This window comes from Babylonia areolata, chromosome 26, assembly GCF_041734735.1.
Source record: "Babylonia areolata isolate BAREFJ2019XMU chromosome 26, ASM4173473v1, whole genome shotgun sequence".
Taxonomy (NCBI): Eukaryota; Metazoa; Mollusca; class Gastropoda; order Neogastropoda; family Buccinidae; genus Babylonia; species Babylonia areolata.
Window position 1 is genome coordinate 2,473,248 of NC_134901.1, and position 27,893 is coordinate 2,501,140.

At 39.1% G+C, this 27,893-nt stretch overlaps 1 protein-coding gene and 1 long non-coding RNA gene across 3 annotated transcripts; both read right to left on the reverse strand.

Moving 5' to 3' along the window:
• Nucleotides 1-928: 928 nt before the first annotated feature.
• Nucleotides 929-5,837, reverse strand: LOC143300676 (uncharacterized). Of its 2 annotated transcripts, none has more exons than XR_013057678.1 (3): nucleotides 5,694-5,837; nucleotides 3,959-4,013; nucleotides 929-1,187 (listed from the first exon to the last, which is right to left on the reverse strand). It is a non-coding gene; the product is annotated as an uncharacterized LOC143300676 (long non-coding RNA). The 2 variants fall into 2 exon arrangements; XR_013057679.1 differs by having other exon boundaries at nucleotides 3,959-4,020.
• A 5,174-nt stretch (nucleotides 5,838-11,011) lies between these two features.
• Nucleotides 11,012-27,525, reverse strand: LOC143300825 (ras-related protein Rab-2-like). Its single transcript, XM_076614755.1, has 6 exons — nucleotides 27,408-27,525; nucleotides 22,179-22,250; nucleotides 21,284-21,351; nucleotides 18,902-19,077; nucleotides 17,979-18,159; nucleotides 11,012-16,117 (listed from the first exon to the last, which is right to left on the reverse strand). The coding sequence occupies exons 1-6, from the start codon at nucleotides 27,451-27,453 to the stop codon at nucleotides 16,022-16,024; spliced, it is 639 nt and encodes a 212-aa protein (XP_076470870.1). The 5' UTR covers nucleotides 27,454-27,525; the 3' UTR covers nucleotides 11,012-16,021.
• Nucleotides 27,526-27,893: the final 368 nt, after the last annotated feature.

Here is a 27,893-nt window from a genome sequence, read left to right on the forward strand (position 1 = left end):
CTTTTGTAATGTAAAGCAACTGAATTCTTTTGGATTTCATGATAATAAATGAAGTGTCATGAAGTCAATTCTTTAAAAAAAAATCAAGTCTGATCAAGAGAAGTCACACACACACAACATGAACACATGGTTACTTGTGATATAAGAATACTTTAATCACTAACAGTGACACTGCTGATAAGCAATAGAAAAGGCACTGATCTACACAACAACAAAATATTTGATCATGCATCCACATTTCAATATCCAAATTCACAAATAAATATGCTCAACACAGTGTGAGAAAATACACCAAGAGTAAAAAAAAAAAAAATTTTTTTAAAAGAGAGAAAAATATAGAAAACCGAATTACTAAGACAACATTCAATTACATGATGATGATAGATAATGTACATTTCTATATACATAAATATACAAAACACAACATCAAATATCGACATTTTCATATCATTTTGTATTTCCCCAACAGTTTAACCAGAGGGCTGATCAGAGTCCAACCTGTTCTGTTCTCCTTCAGACAGGGGTGTACGACGAACGATCGCACTGTGCATTGCCTGACCCTGGTCACTTCCTTGTAGGAAGCCTTTCACACTCCGTGGTCGTAATGGCAGACTGAGTGCACACCCTGTTGGTTTGCACTTTACGATGCAAGGCCCATGCTGTGAGATATCATGGCATGACTGATGCTGGCGATACAGCTAGAGCACAATGCACACACAGTGCACCTTCTTCGTTGCTGTTCACAGCGTCCACATGCGTGCACACATGAGTGCATGCGTGTGTATGTGTGCATGAGTGTGTGTTGTGTGGGGAGGTGGGGAAGGGTGTGTGTGTGGGGGTTGGGGTGGGTGTGCAGGGGTTGGTGGGGTTCCATATTCTTATATATATATATATATATATTGTGCTTTCTTTCAGTTGTGTTCAGAGTTTTCAAGAAACACACCCATAATCCATGCAGATTTCATCCATCACCACAGACAGTTCTCCGCCCTGTGCTAAAAGAACCAAAGTTGATCAGCAACACCAACACTCTCAAACTGATGACGCTGAACACCGCCATGAACCCCCGTCACAGACGACAGTGGCCACTTCAGCAAAGCATCTATCAAAGCAGTGTGGTGGATGAGGAAGTGGATGGAGCTGGTGCTGTTCATGTCTGGGGTGGCTACAGCGTGTACGTCTTTGCCCTGTGTAAGAACAGCATTTATTTTTATACATTTTCGTTCTTTCATTTTCTCATTCACTCAAGTAAGTCTGTCAATACATTTCTTTTAAGCATGTAAGAGCAGTCTCTTCTTGATGTAGTTTTTGTCACCATCATCATCATCACATCATGACTACTACTACTAATGCTATCATTATCATCAACTATCTAATCATTTTTCTTCCTCTTTCTTTCTTCCTCCCCCATCTTCTTTTAGCATTTCAGTATATAACGATTTAATTATGTATTTGGGTTTGTGAATCATCCATGTCATGCCATAGCTGGAACGAAAACATATAAAGACATCATAAGCCCGCACCAGTCCAGTCACTGTATTTTTTATACAACATGCTGGTCTGAAAAGATAATATATCATAGACTGTCTTTCACCTAACAACTGTAACTTAGGCAAATATTCCAACTCAAGACAAAACATCAAACTGATCAATGTTCCTCAGCTTACTGTTGATCCTCCATCAAGATTTTACGCCTTATAAATATTATTATTATTAGCAGTAGTATTTTTATGTATTTATCTCTTTTTTCTTTCTTTTTCTTTTCTTTCTTTCTCAAGGCCTGACTAAGCGTGTTGGGTTACACTGCTGGTCAGGCGTCTTGCTTGGCAGATGTGGTGTAGCGTATATGGATTTGACCGAACGCAGTGACGCCTCCTTGAGCTACTGATACTGATACTGTTGATCCTCAGGTGTGTTCAGCAACCTGTTCACATGGCCTTTGAAGGACTGCTCTGTACGTAATTTGTGGAAGCATTCAGTGATCAGCCCAGTACCAAAGAACAAAAACCTTGTTTCTCTGAATGACTAGCCCTGACTCAAGTTGTCATGAAATGTTTGGAATGCATCAACCTGAAAGTGAAACACATTTTATTGTACACAACATCCTACCATGACCAATACCAATTTGCATATAAAAATGCAACCGTGGGACCACTACTACTGATGTCACACTAACCCTCTTCCACCATGCAAACACTTACCTACAGAAACTATTTTTGTTTGCATTTCATTTATTGACTTTTAACCCACATTTCACACCATTCAGTCACATCTCATGGTATGTAGACTGCATTCATTTAATATGTCCAAGGCTCATCTTATGTGTAAAGTTTTCTGGTTCACAGAACTCAGTCCGTCTGTTTCCAACAAGCTCTGTCTTCCGTGAAAACAACTTACACTGGTGCTTCCCAAGGTACTGTCCTGTCACTTGTACTGTTCACACCATATATACAAATGACTGCACTGGCTCAAACACAACTCTGTTGATTAACCATTTCTCAAATTCTGATGTGTGTACTTTCAGCAAGTCCAACAATTTTCCACTTGGCGTAAAGAAAATTACTTAGAATAAGTTAGATCTAAATATTTAAAAAAACATAAAAAATATTGGTTTTACAAAAAAATGTCTCTCCCACTTCTGACCTGTTTATAAAGATCTAAAGAGAGCTTGAATATGATAATATAAACACTTGAGAAATAATATTGATCATAAGCTGAATTCTCATTCTTTTACAAACTCCATACACAGAAAATGCCAGTCTCGCATCTACTGTCTGCAAAAGCTCAGAAACATCAGAATTAACTCTTAAGTATTTCAGGGATTCTATAGATGCTTTATCAAATCTGCTTTAACTTTTTCTTTTAGATCGTAAGGTCTTGCTGTAAAATATAAAAATATGATAAGATTGTGAACATATGTAGCAGGGTTATGGGTGTGAAACAGAGCAGTTAACATGAACTGTACAATGTCAGAGTGCGGCAGACAGCCATGAGCCATGTGTATTTCAAAGGACAGCAGCCATACTCTTCAGAAGTTTTTTATCAAGTTCTACCACCAGTCACTTCAATGTCCCCCAAAACCAAAACAAACAGGACTAAGACTAAAGTAGATCTTTATTCCAAGGTCAATTCAACTGTTAAATAACAGTGACTGATGTTTTACAAAAACCTTGGGCAGGCTCTCAAAGCCTGATCAGTGTTGGGCTCATGTGAAGATCAGGCATCTGTTCCTTTTCTTTCTTTCATGAAGTATATATAATTATAGCTTTTAGAGGCGTTTGATTGGCTAAGAGCGGACCAGGCAAGAAGGGGCGTCTTTTCACTGTTAGCCGCGCGAAATTTGGCCAAGCAGAGCAAACCGATAGGCCTAGTTTGCATCAGTTTGACATGGTACAGTATATGACACCAAAATAATATTCTTGAGAATGAAAACTGAAACTATCTTTACTAATGTTGGTTTCATCATCTATACACTTCTGGGTAGGGATCAGCAGTGGCTGATTGTGGACAATAGTCAAAACTGGTTAAAAGTACCGGTACTAGTCTTACAAAAGAGAGTTATCATAAGCTGCACAGTTTCGGTTGTGGTCAGTACTGGTCAGCAAAGTCATACCAGGTTAAGTAAACAACATGATAAAATGCTGCATTCGGAAGATATTTTTTTATTATTACTATTATTTTACATGATTACTGGTGGTCAACAATGATCAGCAGTGGTCAGTCAATGACCAAGTCCAAAACAACCAAATTCTTAGTATGGTAACCCTCCTCCATGCTCTCCAAGGGACGAAAGAAATTAAGGAATATTTCACTGTTCGCTCTGCATGTGTATGTGTTTTCAATACAACTCTGTGTGTGTGTGTGTGTGTGTGTGTGTGTGTGTGTGTGTGTGTGTGTGTGCTACCTGTCAGACTCCACTACTGATCTGAATTATAAGGATGCACAGTGACATACTGACCTGGATATTGAGGTTCCCCGGAGTGCCAGTGGTGTTGGACTGTCCAGACATTCTGCTATGCGCTATTATTAGAAAGAAGAAAAAAAATCAAAATGAATATAACACAGGCAGATTATAGACTGAGGGACGGACAGACAGACAGAGATCTTTGTACTGAAACAGACATGTATATATATAATCACTCCTTGCAACTGATATCATGCACTGGTAACATTAACTGGTAATAGTACATTTCAGACTTTTTGTCAACATAATGTCTATTATTAGTATTACTATTAATCAGTAATGCCTTTTGCATTTTGCTGAGATGTGTATGTGTGCATCATAATTATCTCTCACACACACACACACACACACACACACACACACACACACCTGTGCCTACACACACACACACACACACACACACACACACACACACACACGGGCATACATAGCCCATGGCCTTCTGAAACATAACATTGAACTCGAAGACTGTAGGATCAGTTGGTTGGTGCATATTCAGTAGCTTCAGTGTATTTATTGCTCCACACATATAAGCAATGCCAAGAACACAGAAAACAGGAACAGTCAAACACTAACCAGGCAACGAAGTACAAATTATAATCCATGAATACTGTTTGGCCAAGATTCATATTACGCAACATAATCATAGAGTCTAGCATACAACTACAAGAGGCTTGGATCAAATTATCAACAAGATTAGACACCGACAGTAATTATTTGTGAAGTCACAAAAGAAGGTTTATGAGATCAAATCGGTACGGATTGACTTAAAATGGAAGAGTAAGAAGCTTGTAAAAGTTGTATCCACATTTTCAGAAAACGCTAATAAAAAAAACACGTAAAATGAGTAAGAACGATAATAATAGAAACCCACAACCCTTATTTATTCTTATTTTTGTTGATTATAGTCCAGCCGACCACACACGGCCATATCAGGGCTGTCAAACCATACAAATGCTCAACAGCATTAACACAAAACTGTCACATCTACACAAAAAAATACAAAAAAAACCCACAAAGATAAACCCACAAAACAGTTCATGACACAGTATCCCAACCGTTTAGCTCCTTATGGCAGATAAGACAAGGCCATGCTGAGGACGCCAGCCATTCCACTTAATTTATGATTCATCATCCCCCAATTACAAAAAATCGTTAAAAAGGAAAAAAAAACCAAAAAAACTTCAAAGTCAAATCCAAACAAAAAATACATTAAAAAGGCCATATAGGCAAATAACGCTGCAAAATGGGCAGTTAGAGCCCATCCCAGTGTTTACATCTCACTACCTAATCGCCAGAGCAAAAATGCTGATAGTACATCATACACTGCGGGAAGGAGAAAAATGTGTCAAGGCTTGCTTGCAAATAGAAAGGGGAATGGACTGGGAAGACTGAAAAAGGAGGCAAAAGCGAAGACAGAAAAAAGGCAGAAACAAAAAGAGTGACAGAAAAGAGGAAATTTCTAGCACAGAATTTTCAGAAGGCGGGGAAGAAAGACCCCCGGCATCCCCACGGGGGTAACCCATAACCCTGCATGTTTGTCTTTACTGGAGGAACAAAAGAAAATAATAAATCAAATTAAAGAAAAATAAAATATCGGATCTGTTCGTTTTATAGGACTCAATCTTATTACATGGTGGCAGCGATTCAAACAACATCATGGCCAAAACTCCAGAAATCAACATGCCGAACTGTCCCAAAATCAAACGCGAAGCAAATCTCCACTTACCACGCGAAGGTAGTGTTGGTGTGTCCGAATCAAAGAAACCTGTAATACTAAAGTTAATTGTACTAATTCGTTGTCTTGAGTGTAGTGTAAGCATGAGAATGCGTGAAGCAACTTCTAAGTCGAAGCGCCGAGTCTCCGATTGTCTTCTTCCGGGAATGCAAGTTGGCTGGGTGGAAAGAACGAAACTACCCATTGGAGTAATGTCCCTTGATCCATCCTTGACAGTCGTTACTGAACACATGTACAAATACTACATCTCACCATCCTGGTCATGTCCTATTTTAGCGTCAGAAATTATTGCACCCATTGGTTACATTTTCATGGTTTGTGGGAACAAAAACAGAAAAAGCAAGATGGTGGCACGTTAGTTCAATGACTGAATCTGCATCAAATTTGAGTAAAATAACATACAAAATAAGAGTCGGGTTTTAAGTCCTATTTTAGCATCCTAAATTCAGTAAGAGTCAAAATCCACTAATGGTAATATCGCTTCATACATGCCCAAGTAACATAGCCAGTAACATAGGTTCCGGATTCTAGGACGCTGAAAAAGGACGTATAACTATTTTAGCATCCTCAGTAAATTCAGGAACTGACCCGGGCATGCAAGGTCTGTTCCACCGTCCGAATCCGGAGAATTGCTGCCCACTGATGCACTAATGGAGGGTAGGTGGGATTGAAGATGCTGGGGTGGGACCAACTGTTGGTTCTTGCTGCTGTTCAGTGTTGAATCAGTTGTCGATTGCGGGGTAGACGGTGTCATTGGTGCAGCTGGCACAACTGACATTTGTCTTGTTTGACTAGTTTTGGGACTTTCTTTGTGTCGTTGGCGTAACTGGTGTGTTGTCATTGACTGCTGATGACAGCACTTCAGTTGAGCCTGATGACTCCTTGATGTTTTTAGGAGGTAAGATAGTGGATAACTGGTTCTTGACGCTGCTTGTCACGGTGTAATCCAGACAGAATCGTCTGTTTTGAGAGTTGCGGGGAGATCGTTTGCAGCACGTCAGTCATTTATCCTTGTTGGTTGCTTCCTTGTTACATAGACACTAGAATTCCCTGAGATACTAGTGTCTTTGCTTGTTAGCACTAGCTTCACATTCAGGAGTGGGGTGGTGGGGGGTCGGGGTTGAGGGTTGAGGGAAAAACTGGGACTTTTGTTTTCCGGCGGCCCATGAGGATTTCTGCCGGCTGGGGATTATCCGTTTTGTAGCGGGCGGAAGGGTTGCACTGCCGCGGTACGTAAGCATCGCCATGTACGGCCGGGTCTTTGTCACGTTCTTTTTTTGGTGGCTGTTTGATAGTCCTAACAGCCCGTTCAGTTCCTCCGTTGGCTTGTGGGTATTTTGATGAGCTCAGTGGTCACATGCCGGCCGTGAGTGTGTGAATCCATAATATATCACTCTGTTGCGAATTTTGCAAGTTCATGCCGGCCGGCTTGCAAACTGGTCGCCGGGACCATAGTTGGCTGACAGTATCACTGAGGAATTCTATGCGCAGTAAAGACAATTTTCACAATTAAGCTGCATTCGTGAGATTGTTTCACTTCTATCCACCTCAGTGGAATGATAGTCCACAAGGAGCACTGAGGTTGTAGTTGTTTTTTTTTTTCATTCAGTTCAAGACTCTTGAGATCCATTCCCAGCCGTGACCATGGACGGCCGGGCACACTACAAGATGAAGTTAGGAGTGGTTCTTTCTGCTCCTGCTTAGTGATGAATGGCAAGCCGGGGTAGCCGAAACACTTGTTCACGGCCATTTCCTCAGTGTCTGGGGAGATGTACGGCCACCAGACGGAAGAAAGAGTCCAGTGCGCGGCATATATATATATATATATATATATATATATATATATATATATATATATATATAATTATCCCAAGAAGATGACCATCTTCATACATCTAGGGGTGAGAAGCGATCGTCGAACAGGAGAAGGTCGTCAACGATGGTAAGATGTTTCCGGTTGAGACAACTGATACTGCTTGTAGACTGGCCACTGTGCAGCTGTTTGTGCAGTACTCTTGAACATTTCTGTAACACATATTCAGCGATTTGCGCCTCACACGGCGGATTTCTTGCAGCTTCAAACATAGTTATTGCTGGGAGAATGTCTGTTTTAGTGAAGGCTGTTATCTCATTGATGAGGTCAATGTCAGCAGAGTTCAAATTACCGACGTGCGCTCCTGACAGGTTATCGGCGATGATGTTCCTTGCCTTCAACACAGTATGAATGACTTTTGGGTTGCCAGTGTATCGCATGGGTCGAAGCCTTAAGCGCAGTACTGTATGCGAGGCAGCATTTTGTACAGTTCGGTGGTGTTGAGGAGTGGGACCAAAGGTCTGTGATCTGTTTCCACTAAAAAGTCTGGGCCCAAGGCGTAATCGCTGAACCTTTCACATGCCCAAGTGGTTGCCGGTGCCTCCTTTTCAATCACAGTGTACGGTTCTTTTCTGCGTCACTGAGGGAGCATGAGATGTAATGCCGGTACTGTCCTCCAGGATCCATCATCTTGAATTAGTGTAGCAAGACTGATGCCACTGTTTGAAACGTCAGCTGCAATAACTGTTGACCTTTGGGGGTTGTAATGCCGGCCACTGAGGACGGGTGGGAATGTGAGCAGCTCTTTCACTTTCTGGAAAGCAAATTGCTGACTGAGGAAGATTCCATACGCAGACATCGTTTTTGCGACTGAGGAGTTCACGCAAATGATGTTGGCAAGTTTGGGAATGCATTAGGCAAGTTGATTCACCGTTCCCATAAAAGAATACCTCTAAGCAGGTACAAGGCCATTACACCACTGATCGCCTCACAGAAAGAGACTCAGAGAGAGGAGCGGCCGTAAGTCTAGAGTGAAAGGTTGCCGCGCACGATCCTTTGCAAATCAAACGAATATTGGCATCATTTCAAAACCAGCGTTGCGCAAATTTCTTCACAACGGAACAGAGTGTCTCTGGGATTTCCAAAATACATTAGACTGTGCAACACGCTAGACGCCATGTTCATGGTATCAGAGATCTTTTCGGCCCACTCCTCTTGTGGCAGATCGGTGGCACTGTGTGTGTGTGTGTGTGTGTGTGTGTGTGTGTGTACATGTGTCAGGAGAGCTGTGTGCATGTGCGAGTGCATGTGTGTACTGTATTTGTGTGAGTGTGCGCGCGTCGTGGGAGTCAGTTGTGATACAGTGTAGGAATTATGTGCGTGTGTGTTTGTTGTGGGTGGAGGGTTGTGTATGTCTGTATTGTGGGAGCTAAGGAGTATAGGAATGTTCACGTGTGTTTATGTGTGTACGTGTGTGAGGGGATATTGGCTTATGTGTGTGTGTGTGTGTGTGTGTGTGTGTCACGGTGTGTGTGTGCTGTGGAAGCTGCGATACTGTTTGTGCGTGTATGTGTGTGTCATTGTGTGTGTGTGTGTGTGTGTGTGTGTGTGTGTGTGTGTGGTGGTTGGGATCTCACCTTGGTCCAGAAGATGGGCGCAATAGCCAAGTGGTTAAAGCGTCGGACTTCCAATCTGTGGGCCCCGGGTTCCAGTCGAATCTTGGTAAATCTTTGGTTTTTAAAGGGTGGAGGTTTTTCGGACTGAGGTCAACATAAGTGCAGACCTGCTAGTGCCTGAGCCCCCTTCGTGAGTAAACGATCAAATACTCATGTTAAAGATCCAGTAATCCATGTCAGCGTTCGGTGGGTTATGGAAACACTGAAGAACATACCCAGCATGCATACCCCCGAAATCGAAATATGGCTGCTTACATGGCGGGGTAAATAAACAAAATGGTCAAACATGTAAAATGTTACATGGCTGAATGAGTATATGCGAGTGTGACTGAAACCTGATTGAATGACGCTGGAAACGAATGATGAGCAACCAATGGCAGCTGTCAGTCAGCTCTACCCAGGTAGGCAGCAGTACGCAGGCACTGTTTTAGCTCAATGTAAACACCGGCTCCGCTTCGTTCCTGACTCCACTAGATTTAATTGATGCTTTTTCCTGCAGATCGCCGAAAAAACTGAGGCAGCTTAGCGTGGAACAATTACCGAATAACACGTTACTTAAAAACACAAATTGGAGTCAGTTTAAAAACTTCACAGCTTGTTCTTGTCCCAGCATTTGACAGATAAACATTAACAAGTGCTACTACTTCTGCTACGACTGTACAAGGACCCTACTTCCCATAAGCAAAATATAATAATTGGCCCAGTTTCTGGACTTAATAAAATTAACTCTTTATAAAGCTAACAAAATTGACACTTGGCAAAGTTTGTTCAACCTCAATACTCATGCCTGGCACAAAAGAACTTTGATGGACGTCGTGCTTACAGCTGATCTCAAGAAACAGAAAACGTTAAGTGTGAGTGTGTGTGTAGGGTTATCGCACGGGGAAAGGAGGGTGGGAGGGACGAAATGTAAAGCGCTTTGAACAGAATTTATGTCAAAACGTGCTATATAAATGTCCATTATTACTATTATAATTACCATGCAACGAGGACAGCTTTTTGTGATGAGCCAGACTGGACCGTGTTGACCAGGACAGGTACAAAAGATCTGGCCCTGAGTGAGGACTTGACATGCAAAGTACGAGCATACTAGGACGGGAGCAACAGGGCAGCAGCAGCACCATAAAGCTTCCAGGAAATGCTGGTGTGAGGAGCACTAAAAGTTGATCAATACCCTCCCCAACCCCCAGCCCTCCCGCCGTCCCTGAGACAAGAGAGAGAGAGAGAAAAGAGAAAGAGATTTGCCCACGGCCATTGTTTTGGCCCAACACTCGACTTATATCACAGATTGACATAAGTTTTACATTTGGGCCAACAGCAAAGTGAGAGCTGTATTATCAATGGTTTCTCCAGTCAATGGGAAATCATTTACAGCTTAGTCTATTGTGAAGGACTATGACTCTCAAACTAGGAGGCAAAATTGCACTGGCTCTTAGTGCTGCAGCCTTGTGGGCTAGTTGGCCTTTGGGAACCATCCCAACGCCAACTGTCCTAAAACCCTCTTGGCTGAGAGAGTGGGGATGTAACTTGGGCAAGACACTCTCCACTATAATCAAATTCTAGCCCAAATAGTCGGAACAGCAGTTGCCTCCTCTGCTGTTCTGATGGTCATAGTCAGACACGACTATCATATATCATTGTTTCTCTTGCCTGGGGACAGAAAGAGAGAGAGGGAGATTGGGAGTGAGAGAGAGACTGAACTGGTGAATGTATCAGCTGAACTGTTTGAAAAAGAAGGATTGTAACAAACTTACACACTGTAAACCTCACTCAACCACACATGCATACATACAAACAGTAGCGATACAGGAAGTCAATAATGACAGCCCTCTTCAAAGTTTATTGCAGAACGTCATGTCAGAGTCCTGTCAATCTGGTGGATCACTACAATACACAGAACATGTACATGAATAATACATGGACCACACGCATCATGACACCAGTCAACTCTGTCCATGTACACCTGGGACCACCTGAGAAGGATGCACCCCAAACAACAAACTCTTCGTAATTCATATCAACACATCAGTGATACACTGGACCAAGCATTCACTTCCAGGTTACAAGAATGATGTTACTTTAAATCACGCTAGCACAAGAGAAAACTTGAATGAAACTGTTACAAGGGTCTGGTATCAGTTTCACTGGATAACCTCTTACAACCTCTTCACTCATAAGATTATTAGGATTTAACTAAATAGGACAGTCATGATCAGAAAATGTAACACGAAAAAGGCAAGTTTGTAAGACTAGCTTGTAATAACATGTTTCACTTTCAGTATTGCCTTTTTTTTTCCTTTTTTCTTTTTTTGGTATTTTTAACACATCTAAATTCAAACAGTTTTGAAAATTGGTCAAATTTTCCCTTAGCAAAAAAAAAAAAAAAAAAAGAAAAGAAAAAAAAAAGCCAACTGTGCACTAACTATAAGACAACCTTGCCATTTATTACTAATCCTTTCGAAAGCTGTCAATTAAAACAAATAGGAAATTTAGCAGTTATCAATCAGTGAATGAAATGGAAGGGTTGTTTTGGTGAAGCACAAGTTCTATTCTGGGTAAATTTTATTCTTTACCCCCCCCCCCCTTCATTCCCCCTTCTCCCCCAAAAATCAAGATGAATGCTACAAGGATGCAAACATCCCAAGAGCCATAAATAAATCTACTATTGATCCACTTTACTATTGTTCCAATCTACTATTATTTTGAAACAGAAAGGGCGCAGTTAGGAAATAATGCGAGAATGGGATCAGAATGACTGACATTTTATTTTTAATCATAGATGGAGAGAGAATACATGGAACTGCAGGTTACAAACCAGAGGCCTGAAATCTTCCTTTTTTTTTTTTGTTGTCAGCTTATTTCTCACAGTTTTAACATGGCTGTTCAGCACATGAACTCTGTTATCTTCACCTCAACAGTATTTCCTTTAGACTGTTGAAGAAGTCTTCATACAAACTCTTCTTTTTTCCATGTGTGTTATCAGCAATATTATGTCAGTATTCAGTGACAAAGCAAGGACAAGTGGCAGGCAATCGATGAAGCAGTGTTTCATCCAGGCTTTCATCATTTTCCACACCAACAAACATGTACCTGACCGTCATTCAGCATGAGGACTGGGCAAAAAAATCAAGGATAAAACAAAAGGAATGATGAAAGAGAGTCAGAAGATGAAACAGACAATCAGAAGATGAAACAGACAATGCATCACTTCAAAAAGTCGGATATAAACACATTTGATTTACAAATGATGTGACCAGCATGTGCTAAAATGAATCAACATAACAAAGTGCTCAGTGTTCATAATGATGACACCCTCATCTCACAAGCTGATGCAGTCTTCAATACCTCCCTAGCTCAATTATACGTTTACTGAATCCATCAATCATATTAATTAAAAATGAGAAGATTCTCGTACCTATTTCTGGGTCAACGATGGCCAAAAGATTCTATTATCATAAAAGAATGGGTAACAAGTGAAACATCTGGTGCATTTGAAATCTAATGGAAAAGTGTTGGTGTCTATGAATTCAGTCATGACATTTACACGCTGCATCCTATACCAGAAATGTTGATTTACTGTTGAAGATGTCAATATATTTATTATCCAACTGAAGTGACAGTTCACAGACAGAAGAAAGTCTCATTGTCTACTTCCTTTACAAACCCACATTCATCAGGAAAACTTGACCACTGCCTCCATGACTCCTTATTTTCCAAGTCACCTTTCTTCTTTATTTACCTCATGTGAAAAATGTAATTGAATTATATCCACTCGAGTAAGAATGCAAGTGTTGATTTAAATTTGTGTGTGTTCAACTGTATATGTTTATGTGTGTCAAAATACTCATGTGTATGTGTGTTTGCAACCGCACACTGGCTGGAAAGAACAGTGCACTTGTAAATAAGACAGTATTTGAGAGGTGATGAATAAAACATGTCATTAAAAAAATCTCTAACAGTGTTTATTCAGGGATACCAGACTAAGATCTAATCTTCCGCTTAATGAAAGTCAAGATTTTGGATGCCAGTGCTTTTGTCTGTAAATGTGTTTACATTTTCACAGTGAGCAAAATATGTCTAAATGCATGAAAAAGAACACTGCCTATGTATGACAATCTTGTCACCATTACCAGTCACGCACATGCACACACAAATTATTCCCAATACAAGCAGCTGTTAACCTAAATTACATCATATTGCACGTCAGTATAGAGAGCCATTTTCTTTCCCGCACACACAGTCACTCCTACTTTTCCACGAAAAACAGATTTCACAGATACACACATTCATATAAAGCCACACATGCATGGAACAGCATCAAGCATGCCCATGATGGAATGCAGAATCAAGTTGGTAATAGCAGACAGACTTAGTGCCTTCTTAGGCCTTATTTCTTTTATTATATTTTTATACTATTATTCATCCATTCAATTTTCATTATTGTTTGACTAAAAAAAAAAAAGAGGAAAAAAACGAAGATAAAGTGGATTTGGAAATCACTAGACTATCTTTTTTTTCTTTTAAACTATCTTTTTTTTTCTTTTTAAAAACTTGTTTTAAGCAATAAGTGTGACATAAAAAAGGATCCCCCCCCCCCAAAATCAATTTTATTCCTTTGAATGAGAATGTTAAGAAACTAGCATTACCAGTAAAATCATAATTTGTCACAACACTGACTTCCCATATGGCTATATAGGTCAAATAACTGTCATGCAAGATCTAAAAAAGCAAACAAAAAAACAAACAAACAACAACAACCACAAAAACAACCACCAACAAACAATACAACTAACTATTCATGAAAAATCACAAATCACTCAAAATGAGGAGAACACACACAAAGGCAGTAAGAATAAAACCACAAAGATACAATTCATCTTCCCCTTCATATGTGCAGTGACACAACCAAAACAAACACCCGCCACAGAACACATACGTGCACATTCAGACATACCAAGAAACCGCTACACAAAAACAGAAAGTCACAAAATCAATATCCTCATCACAAGAAAACAAATACATGGTCACATTATCAATAAGAAATAAATGTGTTCCTCCATCAAATAAATGAAAGCAGACAGCTAGGTACGAATTGTATGGGTAGCAACTGGCGTGACATTCGCATGACATTCAAGTGACATTTGAATATATTTTGTCCAGTACAGCTGAACTTTTTGTCATATATATATATGTGCATATATACTTGCACCAAACAAATCACCATTTACTGATTCATCATTTCATTGCATTTAATCTGACACAGAAGGAAAAAAAACAACAACATATACTGACACATCAAGATTACATGAAAACAAAAGTTTGTATGGTTATGATAATATTCATATTCCCAATGGGAAAAACTCACAGGTGAAGCAACAACAAATACACAAACAACTGGATCACAAGAAAAAATGTTAAATCTTCATAGTCTTTACAAACAAAAAAAAAAAAGAAAAAAAGAAGAAAAAAAGAAAAGAACAACTTTTAGATAAAAGAACTAAGAAGACAACTTCACTGTAAAAAACAAAAACAAAAGAATAGAAAAAACAAAGTGCTGGTGACTTCATGAATCACAGCCAGTCTCTCTCTGAGTACAATCAGCTGTTATGAGGGATAACATTTTGTGCCGGACATTCTGAGTCTACTTTGTTCCAAATGACTTCATCACAATAACCCAGGAACAAAACTACAGCCACAATAAGTGATTCTGTTGGCTTTAACTAGCTCACAAAACTGACTACTAACCCCTTATACTATACCATCCTGCCTAATAATATGCCCAGTAGTACCGGCAGTATTAATTTGAGAAGGCCAATCAATTGGTGATCAAACCACTGGATTTACTACGACATCAACAAAAACCCAGGAAAAGAATAATCCAGATTTTCTTTTCAGTCAAAAAGCCTGTATCACATGACTTGCTATATTACCTGTCCTAGTTGAATTGTTTATGTTGTACACTATAAAATGTAATATAGTTCAGTTAGTTGACAGCCAGCTCACATTCTAAAGGCTTTGAGTTTGATTCAAATACCTGGCATTCTTGATGCTCGACTTCATGACTAACGAAAGGAAACGGCATGTACAGAAACTGTCATGTAATTAGTTCTTATACAAGCATGTCCTTTTTTTTTTATTGCCTTTTTTTAAAACTTTTCCCCCAAGATTAATCATAAACACAATTCAAGATGTACATTATTTTACTGGTGTGGCCAATAAACAACACAAAATACTTTACTAGTAAGCATTAAAGCTCACAGTATTCCCATTAGCAATAATTCTATAGATCTAGCTTGATAAGACAGAGACAAAGAGAGAGAGAAGCAGATAGAGACAAAGAGAGAACAGGATTAGTGGGTGGGCAGAGAAATACCAAAGCGTTTTCTGAAACACCACACTACCATTGCTGCTCAAACAGATAAAATACTACACAGAACTAGTTTAAATACTCTCTTTTAAAACATTGTTCACACAAGTAACTGAAGTGAAAAAGATTCAGAAAAGGAACACTTGAAAATAAAATCAAATAAAGTAGTATAAACGTTTCAGAAAGTGTAATCCTTAACCAGATGGAAGAAAAACAGAAGTCAGAAAGTTTGAGATGTAGTGCTGGAGAAAACTGTAATAAAATATAACAGGAAAAAAAAAAACCAGAAAAAAAGAAAAGAAAAACAAAAAGAAAGGTGGGTGTGGGAAGGGGGGGAACTGTTGTTTCCAGAGGCTAAGACGTTGGTCACATGCCGCTCGCCTTGCAAGCAGCGTCATCCTCACAGCAGCAGAGCCGTGGCCTGCCCTCCCTCCAGTTACGTTTCCTCGGCGCGGCCAACCTCTCAGCAGCAGCCACCCCCCTGGCTCCCTGGGCCCCCACCGGAGGGCAGGTTCTGGTTGGTGGGGGAGTGCTGGGGCCCAATCTTGATGCCGTTGGCCTGCCCACATAATAATGATAATGATAATACTATAATATCACATCATTATTAATAACAAAGTTCAGAGGGATCATCCTTCAAGAGCCCCAAGGCATACCAAAAATTGCCTGCCCACATTTTGATACTAACTATAATAATAACAAAAATAATAATAAATAACAATGATGGTGATGTATAGAGTTTGTCTTTCAAGAGCCCTATGACTTCTAGCATTTGTGGGCTGCAACTCCACACTCACTCATCTGAGTGGGCTTTTAATTGTGTACGACCCCGCCATTTAGGTGCCAAATTTTAGGCTTCATATGAATGAACGCTGACATGGATAACATGATCTTTTATGTGCATATTTAATCTTTTCTGCACGCATATATATATACACATGATTACATGTCTGGGGTTCAGGCATTAGCAGGTCTGCACATTTGTTGACCTGGGTGATCAGATATATCTCCTGTCCAGTCTTAACCTACCAGATGCACTGAAAATGGGGTCGTACTGAGGAAACTTGGGTGAGAATTAAGTGCCCTAAACATGTGGCCGCCATGCCCATCAAGCACAATAACAATTATTTCTCAGAACAAAACCCAACCCCCCCCCCCACCCCCCCCAAAATCAACAACAGAAAACCACTCTTAACTCATTCCACTTATGCCCGAGCACTGCTCAGATACCAGTGTGTGTATCTCCAGACCAATGAATCCACTGAATCAGTTGAATAAATCAACTGTTTGCTCACCTTTCAACCGAGGAAGGGACACGACTACTGATCAGACTAACATTGTGGAGCAGTTGACTTTCTCACAAAGTTCTGAGTGCAATCTGAGCATTGCTGAACACTTGTACAAGTGTTGAGAGGGCCAAAAGTAGAGGACCAAGAGTGTCCGCGAATCGACTGCAATCGCGCCTTAATTTTACCCCGATCGCCCAATCAAGCCATTTATGTGACCTGGTTGAAGACATAACTTGACAAAAAACAGGAATGCCAGAGAATTGACAGACAGACAGAAAATACAAAAAAACTTAGCCATATGAAGAGCACAGGAACAGGAGTCAAGATGGCTGCCGGAAAAAGAGGGCGCTAGTTAGTGGGGCAAAGGGGAGGTTACCTACTTCCGGGAGGTTATCGGCCGTAGCTATTTTCGTTTTCTCCGCATAAGCGGATAGTAGTTTGCACAGGACAGGAATGTCAGACCCCTGCCAGAGTCTGCACTAGTGGGTCACGGTTAAGTATGTGTAATTAAACACTTGTTTTTGTTGTTGCAAGTTTTATTATATCTATGATCATAATATAAACAACAGTATTTTGAGTATCAAAACTGTTCTGATGTCTTTCTTATGCATTCAGTTCTGAATATGACAACTGAATTAATAAAATGATAATCATAAACACTGACAAATGAGGCCGTATGCGAGTCATCAACGTCAACTTTTTTTTTTTTTTTAGTTTTCAACACAGTACTGCACTTACTAAAATAGATTCTGCAGAATGATACATATTTTTTCCCTGACCACTAAACCCACAACTATATGTTCTAAAAGTATCACTAATATTAAATAATAATAGTAATACTGCAGACTTGACAGAGCTGAGACTGACCAGAATGCTCAAAATATCAAACTGTTTCTTGTGGACTGTATGTGTGGCACAATGATTAGAATATATATATATATAAAAGAACAAACAGATGCCACTGTAAAAGGAGGTTCTAACACCTGGTGTAGAAAATCTTCAATTTCTGTAAATCTAAATTTATATAAAAAAAAAAAAGAAAAAGAAAAAGCAAAAAAAAAAAAGCAGCATAATATTCCTGTCCTATAAAAAAACAACAACCCCAACTCTGGAGGCGAAACCAGATCCCACCTCATTGTTGATGTCAAAGACCCCATCCTGGATCTTCTGGTAGATTTCTTTGGCTGTGTTGATGAAAGCCTCCTCTACATTGGCGGCAGTCTTAGCCGACGTCTCCATGAATATCAAGCCATGCTCACGAGCGAAGGCTTCCCCTTCTTCTTTCTTCACCTCTCGTCGGGCCTCCAGGTCACTGGAACACACAGTTTGGTCAAATTTAATATTTCTTCTTCAAACCACCAAATGAATGTAAATACCATCTTCAATGAAAACAGAAAAACAACAACAACAAAAAAAAAGTTACTAAACATTTCATCTCAAAGTCAAAACGACAAAATTAAATGAGATCATGTATTGTGTGTTCATAATACAATTATGAATAAAGAATTAAAAGACATGTACATCTACATGCCTAAGAATTCAAAAAGATCTAGACATTTCATTTGTCTAATCATGTCAAAGTTAAAATCAAGATGAAATAAATCTAAAAACAGTCAAGTCATATCTTTAGATGAAACAAATCTACATACAGTTAGATCATATCAAAGAGTAGGAGACATAAAATAACCACAACATTGCATACCATTTCTATATGGTAACTGCCAAGCTTAACATACCATTTTAAAACCCTACCCAAGCAACAGGCAAATCTAATCTGTTTCAAGCCAAATTCTGTCACACTGTTAATCAGTGACCAACAGCACAAACATCAACTTTGCCACGGTAAATTCTGACGCCAGAGTGACAACATCCTATGTTGTAGCAGACAACAGTATTGACTTCAGTACATTGAAAAACTCACAAGAGCAAGTATGAACATGCAGTCCATAGGCTTGCAAATGGACTGACATAGATATGTGGACCATCTGACTGATCACAGCTTGCCAGGACTTACCAGACTTACTTCATTAAGAACCACTATTGCCAACACATACCTCTTGTTTCCAATCAGCATGATGACCATGTTGGAGTTGGAATGTTGACGTGCGTCCTCCAGCCAGGTGGTCAAGTGGTTGAAGGTGTCCCGTCGTGTGATGTCGTACACAAGCAATGCCCCAGCGGCGCCTCGATAGTAGGACCTGGTGATGGACCGGAACGACTCCTGTCCAGCCTATTTAACAAATGTCAGCGATAAAGTTCGGTTTGTTGGTTGGTTGGTTGTGTCACCTCAATAAGGGTTTTTTTTGTTTTTGTTTATTGTCATTACTGTACACATGTGTGTGTGTGTGTCAGCTTGTGGGTGCATGTGTGCTTGACTAAAGCCTGACTAAATGACACTGAATGAATGATGAGCACTGAAAGGAAACTCGATCAGTTCTATCAAAACAGAGAGCCTGTTGTTTCAGTGAACCAGGTCAGGAAATCCAAGGTGGCTGCCGGAAAAGAGGATGCGGCTTCCAGTAACACAAGGGAGGTAACTACCAAGGGAGGCTATTTGCCGCGGCTTCTTTCGATTTCTCTGCATAGCAGACAAGTAGTTTGGACAAGACAGGAATCCAGACCCCTGCTGGAGTCTGCACCAGTGGGTCATGGTTAAGTATGTGTAATTAAATCCACATTTAATAATAATAATAATAATAATAGTATTTATATAGCACTGAATCTTGTGCAAAGACAAATCAAAGCACTTTGTAAAGTACTTAGAGCTTGGTCTCTGAAAAAAGGCACTATGGCAGGTATGGGTAATTGTGAACAGCGTATAATTGCGAACGATTCGTATACCTCATCACTTTGAGGTGTTCTTAATGGCTGCATTTCACAATTTTATGTCTGCTTCGACCTTTTTCTGATGCCTTAATGAATACACATTTCCAAGAACCAGTCAAACATCAGCTATTTCTATTTCTTCTCTTCACGCACCATTGCCCACCAAGGTTACAAATGTGCTCTCAAAATCCTAAAATCGAGAGAAGCAAGTACAGTAGTATGACTTTTACATCGTTCAAATTAGTTGATTCAATCGGAGATGTTGAATGTGCATAACCTGTGCTGGCCAGGATAATTTAAGAAAGCACATTGGTGTTGGATCAGAACGTTAGTTTTGACAGGAATCTGCAAAACAGTGTCGTATGCAATTAAACCATAGGATATTTTGACGCGAGTCTATTTGCAAACAATGCAGCACAGTTACTGAGCACTCTCAAAACGCGTGTTTGTGAGCGTTGTGGGTGTTTAGATGTGTGTTTGTGTGCATGTATGATCCAAACCAACAATACAACAGTCTGGTGCAATGTTCTAATAATGTCAAGTCTAATGAGTTAAAGATCTACTTCTGTTTTAATTATCTGCATGTACCCAAAGCCACTGTTCGCAATTGGACTTGCCCGTTCGCATTTACCCTCAGGCACCTTTGTTATTTCAAACGTTGACAAAACATGAAAAGAATGAGCAGACGAACTTTTCCTGCTGCAACCAGTCAGAGAAAGCCTTCAAAAACAAAAGAACTATGTCTGACTATCGTACGACATGTTTACAGCACACACGATGAGCTGGTCGCTTCGACTGGATCGTTTGCAGTTAGGCATACCAACCCAATAAGTATCCATATAAATCAATCAATCATGTTTCTTTTTGTTTTTTGTCATTCAGTATAAAGTACTTAATAAAAAGAGTACAGTTAAATTACAAATAACACGTTCATTACACTGCTAACTGTGTGTGTGTGTGTGTGTGTGTGTGTGTGTGTGTGTGTGTGTGTGTTTGTGCGTATGCGCATGTGTCTATGAATATATATATATATATCTATACATAAACTGACACAGGCTTTTGCTGTGTTTGCAGCTATGTTTCTGAACAGTCTGAGAAGTGGCAAAGTCTTGCTGTGATGTGGCCAGAGATGGAAACCGGCAGTAATGAACAGGTCTTTAAACAAGGCCACTGAAATGATACAATGAACTTGGGAACAGTCAGGTACTGTTCTAAGCAATAGCAATCACAAAATAATGCAATAGCTTGTTGAGAATACTTGTCAGTAAATGGACAACATTTTATTCCTGCATTGAGAGAGAGAGAGAGAGAGAGAGAGAGAGAGAGAGAGAGAGTACATTCGCATGTACGCACCATAAACTAATTTGCAACAGCAATTGTACTGTGCGTGTATTTGTTCTCAGCAGCAGATCTGTGTCTGAGGTCTGCATCACTGTGTGCATGTGTGACAGCACATATCTATTTTGATTTTTTCTTTTTATTCTGAAGAGGAAGGAGTAAGGGGGAGGATGAAAAAAACTAACAACTAATCACAATGACAGTGGGGCTGCCGTGCCGAATGGGAAACTACAAACTGCCATGACCACAGACACAGCAGCTGTTGCCCTCACCGTGTCCCATATCTGCAGTTTGATTTGCTTGCCATCAATCGTAATCATCCGCGCCCCAAACTCCACACCTGCACAGCAAAATGATAAATAAACAACAACTGCTGACAGGCAGAGACAAACCCACCACACATGCATCCATTTATTGTTCTCCTGTCTGTGCACATGTAATAACAGTTTACGGTTATTGTGTTAAGTCTATTACTGTATTAGGAACATGGAATACATTGATGTTCTCTCTGTCTGAAACACAGAAAATTCTGCTGCAACACAAAAACTACAGAGAGACAGAGAGAGGGGCAGAAGAACTTCTTGCAAAAATTCAAATAAGATTCCACATATATGCAACCATATATCCAGTTCACAGGATACATTTTTCTTCCTGGCTTTTTTTCTTCTTCTTCTTAAACAAAAACAACACAAATTCAATGATTGCTCACATCTAACAACTCAAATAAAAAATCATGCCAAACTTGTCAAAGCAAGCAGATTATAAAACAAAATTTTCATCAGACTTGAGGCTGAAAGTGTACTGAAACTGTAATGAAATACAGAACCACATATTTGCACTGGCTGATGTATTCATGAACACCCCTTGCCCACTGCTGAGGAGTGCTGGTGTATTTGGCATAATAAGGCTGTCATCTCCCTTTAAAAAGACAAGTCTTCAGATATGGATGTCAGTCACCATTTTGTATAAATTTTGGATTCTTCCACTTGGGATTGCATTGCTTTCGTTCAGCAAAACCAACATCAATAATTAGAACACAAAATGTAGCAAGTAGTCTTCAAATACATGCCACACTCATCTCTTGTCAACATGCTTCAGCAGTCAAAGTATTAAAAAAAAAAAATAAAAAAAAGGTCAGACACATGATGATGTTAAACATTTACCAACCTATTGTCAAGTCATGAACAGGCTGGAATCGCTTGTCTGTAAACTGCAGCAGGAGACATGACTTGCCCACACCTGCAAATTATTGTACAACAAATAATTAAACTGAGAGATTGTAAGAGACACACACACAAAAAATGAAACATCAAATTCAACAGATTCTGAACAATTATAATTGAACATGGAAATGGAACTGCTTTATTTCCATACATTAGTTAAAAAAAAAAAAAAGAAATAAAAAATAAAATAAAAAAAATAAAAAAAGAGGGGAAGGATGAGGAAAAGGAAGTTGAGAAGGAAAAGACCGAAACTGAAAGAGGAACAGCAAGAAACAGACTCAGTCATTGTGAAAGGGAGAGAGAGACAGAGGCAAAGGGAGAGATTGAAACAATGAAAGGAAACAAAGGATGCATACAATATAAACAAGGGAGACAGAAACGGAAGGAAGGAGATGACTGAGTCAGATTCATGTTGCATACAAATCACAATTACAAATGCATCAATATTAAATGGTGACAGCAAAGCTGAGAGAGTAGGAGAGAGGAAACAGTCTCTGTATTTTCAGACAACAATAACAGTCTGACTCGACTGACTTGACATTAAAACTATAGATCATTTAATTCATTCTTCTGTCAGAAAAATATTGTTATCTGTGATGGAGCATGATCTGTCATAGTGTAAAACTAAAAAAGAACAACAGTAACAAAAACTTTGTAACACAACAATGGTAAAATTGCTTGCTCATTCTAGATACTAGTAATTCATGATAGCCTGAAGTGAAAACAAATTTATGTACAACCCAGTTCTCTCCCCCCTTGCCCCAACCCCCCCCCCCCCCCCCCCCCTTTTCCTGAAAATGCTTTAAGGACACAATTGTTAAAATAAAACAATCCATCAAAAATTAGCAAGTCCAAGACTGTAAAATCAAGATTAATGAATATTATACAAATTTATGCAAAAACTGAAAATGGTGTGTTTGACTCACTGAATTTGATTACCTCTGTAGTTTGTAATACAAGCTTTATTTGGTTTTATGCTGCAGCTATCTCTGGATCATAATTTAACCAACCAGAGATACAAATAAAAGTCAATCTCGTCAGTACATGTTCAGATGCTGTTTTTTTAAGTTAATTTCTGCTTAATTATGGAGGAATATGACAAATGAGTATACATAATATCATTCATCAATAATACATACTAAACACTTATGTATGTATGCCAGTATACAGTATACAAATCGACACAGATGAGTGAGATATATATTGCAAGTTTGTGTTAATTTGTTTCAAAGTTTTAAATGCATCTGACAGTTATAGTGTATGTGTATACAAGTATATCATATATTTATCTTATCTGCATCTGATAGTCATGGTGTGCATGTATAGATATCTATCTTATCTATCTTTATACATGTAATATATGGATATGTATTTTTGGAACTGCAAAAATATTTTTGCGCACACACACAAACACACTCACAGTGACACACACATTACCTACACCAGTTCCTCTAACACATCAAATCAATTTTCATCCTTGTGGGACAGTTTACTGAACTCTCCATTTAACCCACAAGCAAAACATAGTTTTATCTTCTATGATAAAGAATACACACACACACACACACATATATGTGTGTCTCTGTATGTGTGCGTGTGTGTGCGTGCGCACATGCGTGTAGAACAAAAGCTGTACACAAAGCTGAAGCAGCACATTGCCAGGTGAATCATTAGCAGCAGCCAATATGTGGCAAGAGACACAGATGGCGACTGGTGTGTGGTGTGACAAAAGACTGCCACACACGGGCCAAGTGGGGAGCCTGCCTGGGCTCCACACAATAAATGATTCACTCAATACAGTCAGGGATTCTGCCAGCTGTCACCTGTTAGTGGGCATCCATACACACATGACACACCTTTTTTTCTTTCAAGTTAGTGTCTAACATATATGTACAGGGGTCCCCATCCCCTCAAGGACAGACTGTACTGATGATCAGTGACTGGATAAATTTTCTGCTGTTGGAGGCTATACCCTATATGGCTATTCATTCATCATACATAAGTTTACAGTTGCGCTAACAGCAAAGAGACAGCTGTATTATCAATGGTTTCTCCATTGCAATGGGAAATCATTTACAGCTTAGTCTTTTGTGAAGGACTCACTAGGAGGCAAAATTGCACTCGGTCTTAGTGCTGCAGCCTTGGGGGCTAGTTGGCCTTTGGGAACCATCCCAACACCGCCTGTCCTAAAACCCTCATGGCCGAGAGAGTGGGGATGTAATTTGGGCAAGACACTCTCCACTATCATCAAATTCTAGCCCAGATAGTCAGGACAGCAGTTACCTCCTCTGCTGTTCTGATGGTCACAGTCGGACGACTAGCATACATACTATATGAATTTCGCTTCTTTGTTCTACATGAAGCACTTAAAAAATCAATGCAAGTTAAATTCTGACTGAAAAGCAGGGATATGTGCTTGAGTAATCAGTAAGCATTGAGATTATGTGCCTAGTTTATGTATCTAGTCACACTTAAATAAACAAAAGCTAAAACACCTCCCATTCCCATTTCTGCCATCAGAGGAAAGGCACAAACATTATTACAACATGAACAAAACAAAGTGCTTCCTAACACTGAAAATGATACAGGAAAAACAAAATAAACAAAACCTCCTGTTAAGTCTATTAAAAGTATGATTAAACAGTAAATAACTGGGGTAGAAACCTCCTGCTGAACTGTATTAATATAACACCCACCACAGTGAATGTAAACAATCACTTCTTTCCTCAATCAAGCCCTTTTAACTTTATATGAACATTAAATTATGTTGCACTTGCTTTTTTCTCAAAAGAAATGTTCTGAGCCCTCAAAATGATGTCATTAATAAGTGAAGTCCCCAGCATTATTCACTTCTTTTCCTGTGTAACTTCTGATATTTGAAGTTTGCCATAAGAAGTAGCTGGTCATATTCATAAAGTCTGTCCACCGCCCAGGGCTGTAATATTTGAAAAAATCCCAAACAAAATAACAACAAACTACTGTGCATGTGCATCAATTGATGCAATCTTGGTGGCTGATATATATCTATAATATATATATATATATATATATATATATATATATAAAATCATAGTGCACTGCATGGAGAAGAGCCTGAGGGATGAATGATATGAAGTTCCCATCTATGATAATTAGCACACAGCTTGCAAGATGTCTGGGATGGCTCATCTTTCCACTTTGTAATAAAGTGTATACTGTATGAGTGTATCCAGAACAGAACTGAAGTTGTAAAGTGTATGATAAGTCTGTCTGAGTGACAAGATATATAATTATTACACATAATCTAAGACAGTGCCCATAAATATATATACTACAATTATAGTACAAATAATTTATAAAAATAAGTGTAAAAACTCAACTGTTTATGAAGTAACTAAAGTGGTATTAAGAGCCTCGTTTGGGTAAATGTCTGGATAAATTCCTGGGCAAAGACCTTGATAATCAAATAATCACTAGAACATGTGGTAATGATTGTTACTAATGTTAGCAAAAAACAACAACAACAAAAAAACTGAAAAATTTTGTTCTTGCCTTTGTAACCACAAGTCACATGTAACTGTACCAAATCAGTATCAGAATATGCAAAAAGAAAATAAATTATTAAATGTTTTAAAAAATATAAGAGAAGGGCATACTGCCTGTACAAGTAAGTCTCCTGAGATCTTTTCCAACTTCAAATTTTTACATAAAAAAGAAAAGCTGCTATTCATTAAATCATAAATATAAGGTATAATCTCAGCATTTGTTCACATTTGTGTCACATTTTAATGTGGGGGATCACAGATCTTTAAACTAAATTTTGAACAACAAAGCAGAAGCAAAAAATGAAAAGAAAAAAAGAAGAAGAAAACAAAGAAAAAGAAACACACACACTGACACAGATATCATCATCATCATTACTGTAAATGTCAAATAAATATACACACATCATCATCATCTGTTCATCAACTTATAAATTTTTATGCCAAATAAAGCAATAATTCAATGATTTAATAACTGGTGCATGTGTCTGCAACATGGACACCACGAAAGAAAATTCAGACATAATTTTATTGTATGATAAACTGGTTTGATATAAGAAGCTTTTAATGTACAAACAAAAGTTAACATAGAAAATAAGAAACTGTCACTAAAACAGTGGAGTGATAGCAAGAGGAAACTTGTCCGCCTAGGAAGCGAGAGAATCTGAGCGCACTGGCTCAAATCACAGTACAGATGCCAGTATTTAGACCTTGAGTGGTGGTCTGGACACTTGTCATTCGGATGAGATGATAAACCAAGGTCATGTGTGCAGCATGCACTTTGCGCATGTAAAAGAATCCACAGCAACAAAAGGGTTGACCCTGGCAAAATTCTGTAGAAAAATCCACTTCAGTAGGTAAAACAAAAAACAAACAAAACAAAAAAAACAAAAAAACAAAAACAAAACAAACAAAAAAAACTGCACACAGGAAAAAATAACAAAAAAATGGGTGGCGCTCTTAGTGTAGCAATGCGCTCTCCCTGGGGAGAGCAGCTCAAATTTCACACAGTGAAATCTATTGTGACTAAAAAGAGAAATAAAAATACAAATAATGTCTGTCATATCATGTGATACAGTTATACTCTCACTCTCCGTCTCATGCATGGAACACATACGTGTAAGAATGTTAACACATACGTGTAAGAATGTCAACTATTGCCTTTGTTTAAGTTTAATGCTGTCTCATTATTGTAAAACTAAAAGCTGTTCAAACTAATCCTGCTCTGGGCATCTCGTCAGCCTTAGGGACTCTCCTTCCAACTAGCTACCCCCCCCCCCCCCCCTCCCCCCAAATCATTGCTTCGGGGAATAATGTAATCGTTGAAAAAGTGATGGAGAACAATACACACGTCTTCAGCTAGTTTATCTGATTGAGTTATTCATTCATGAATTCTCCGAACACCACGTGCACTCAAAATACGCACCATGCGTTTCACTCAACCACTCTTTATTGAGAAACCCTTGACACTTGGAAGAGGCTTATGACTTCGGTAAACAAAGCTAATGAGCCACTGATCAACATCTTCTGTCAGCCATGATGGATGCTCGATCAGATGTTAAATCTTCCAAACATGAAGCAGACCATTTTCTAGAGCCCCAGAGGAGGATAATTAAAACTATCAAGAGTATGAAGGCTTTAAAACCACTTACCTGTGTCTCCAATGATGATGTACTTGAATAAGTATGCGTAAGACATTTTGATAGAAAGGCTGAATGTTGATGATGTCAACGCCACCTGACGTCACAGCAGTCGACCTCGGAAGTAAACTGCAGGTCATGTGACCAGGGAGGTGTGCTTGAGTTTGATCGAACTAGGGAGAAGTCATTTTGACAAAGTGGAAGAGGGGGAGGTTGGGTGTGATAAGGGGGAGGGGTAGATAAGAATAGGAGAAACTGCTCAGAAAGAAGCAGACAGGGGAGTGCGTTTTATGAATAAGGAGGAGATAGTAGAAAAGGGAGAGCATCTACACAATTACATCAGCAGTTTTCTATAACAGAAGAAAAGATACAATATTTGATCATCTGACACCTCAAAACATGCCAAGGTCACTTTTTTCTCTCTCTCTCTCTCCTTTTTTTTTAATTTATTTTTTTTTTTTAATGAACTTAATGAAATAAGTCCATTGTTTTAATTAA

Excerpts from the sequence above, each read along its gene's own strand:
- LOC143300825 (XM_076614755.1), bottom strand. The coding sequence starts at position 27,453 with ATGTCTTACGCATACTTATTCAAGTACATCATCATTGGAGACACAG. Across the intron at positions 19,078-21,283 it reads AACTGCAGATATGGGACACG|GCTGGACAGGAGTCGTTCCG; the intron begins GTGAGGGCAACA and ends TTTGTTAAATAG. Across the intron at positions 16,118-17,978 it reads TCTTTGACATCAACAATGAG|GCCAACGGCATCAAGATTGG; the intron begins GTGGGATCTGGT and ends TTATGTGGGCAG.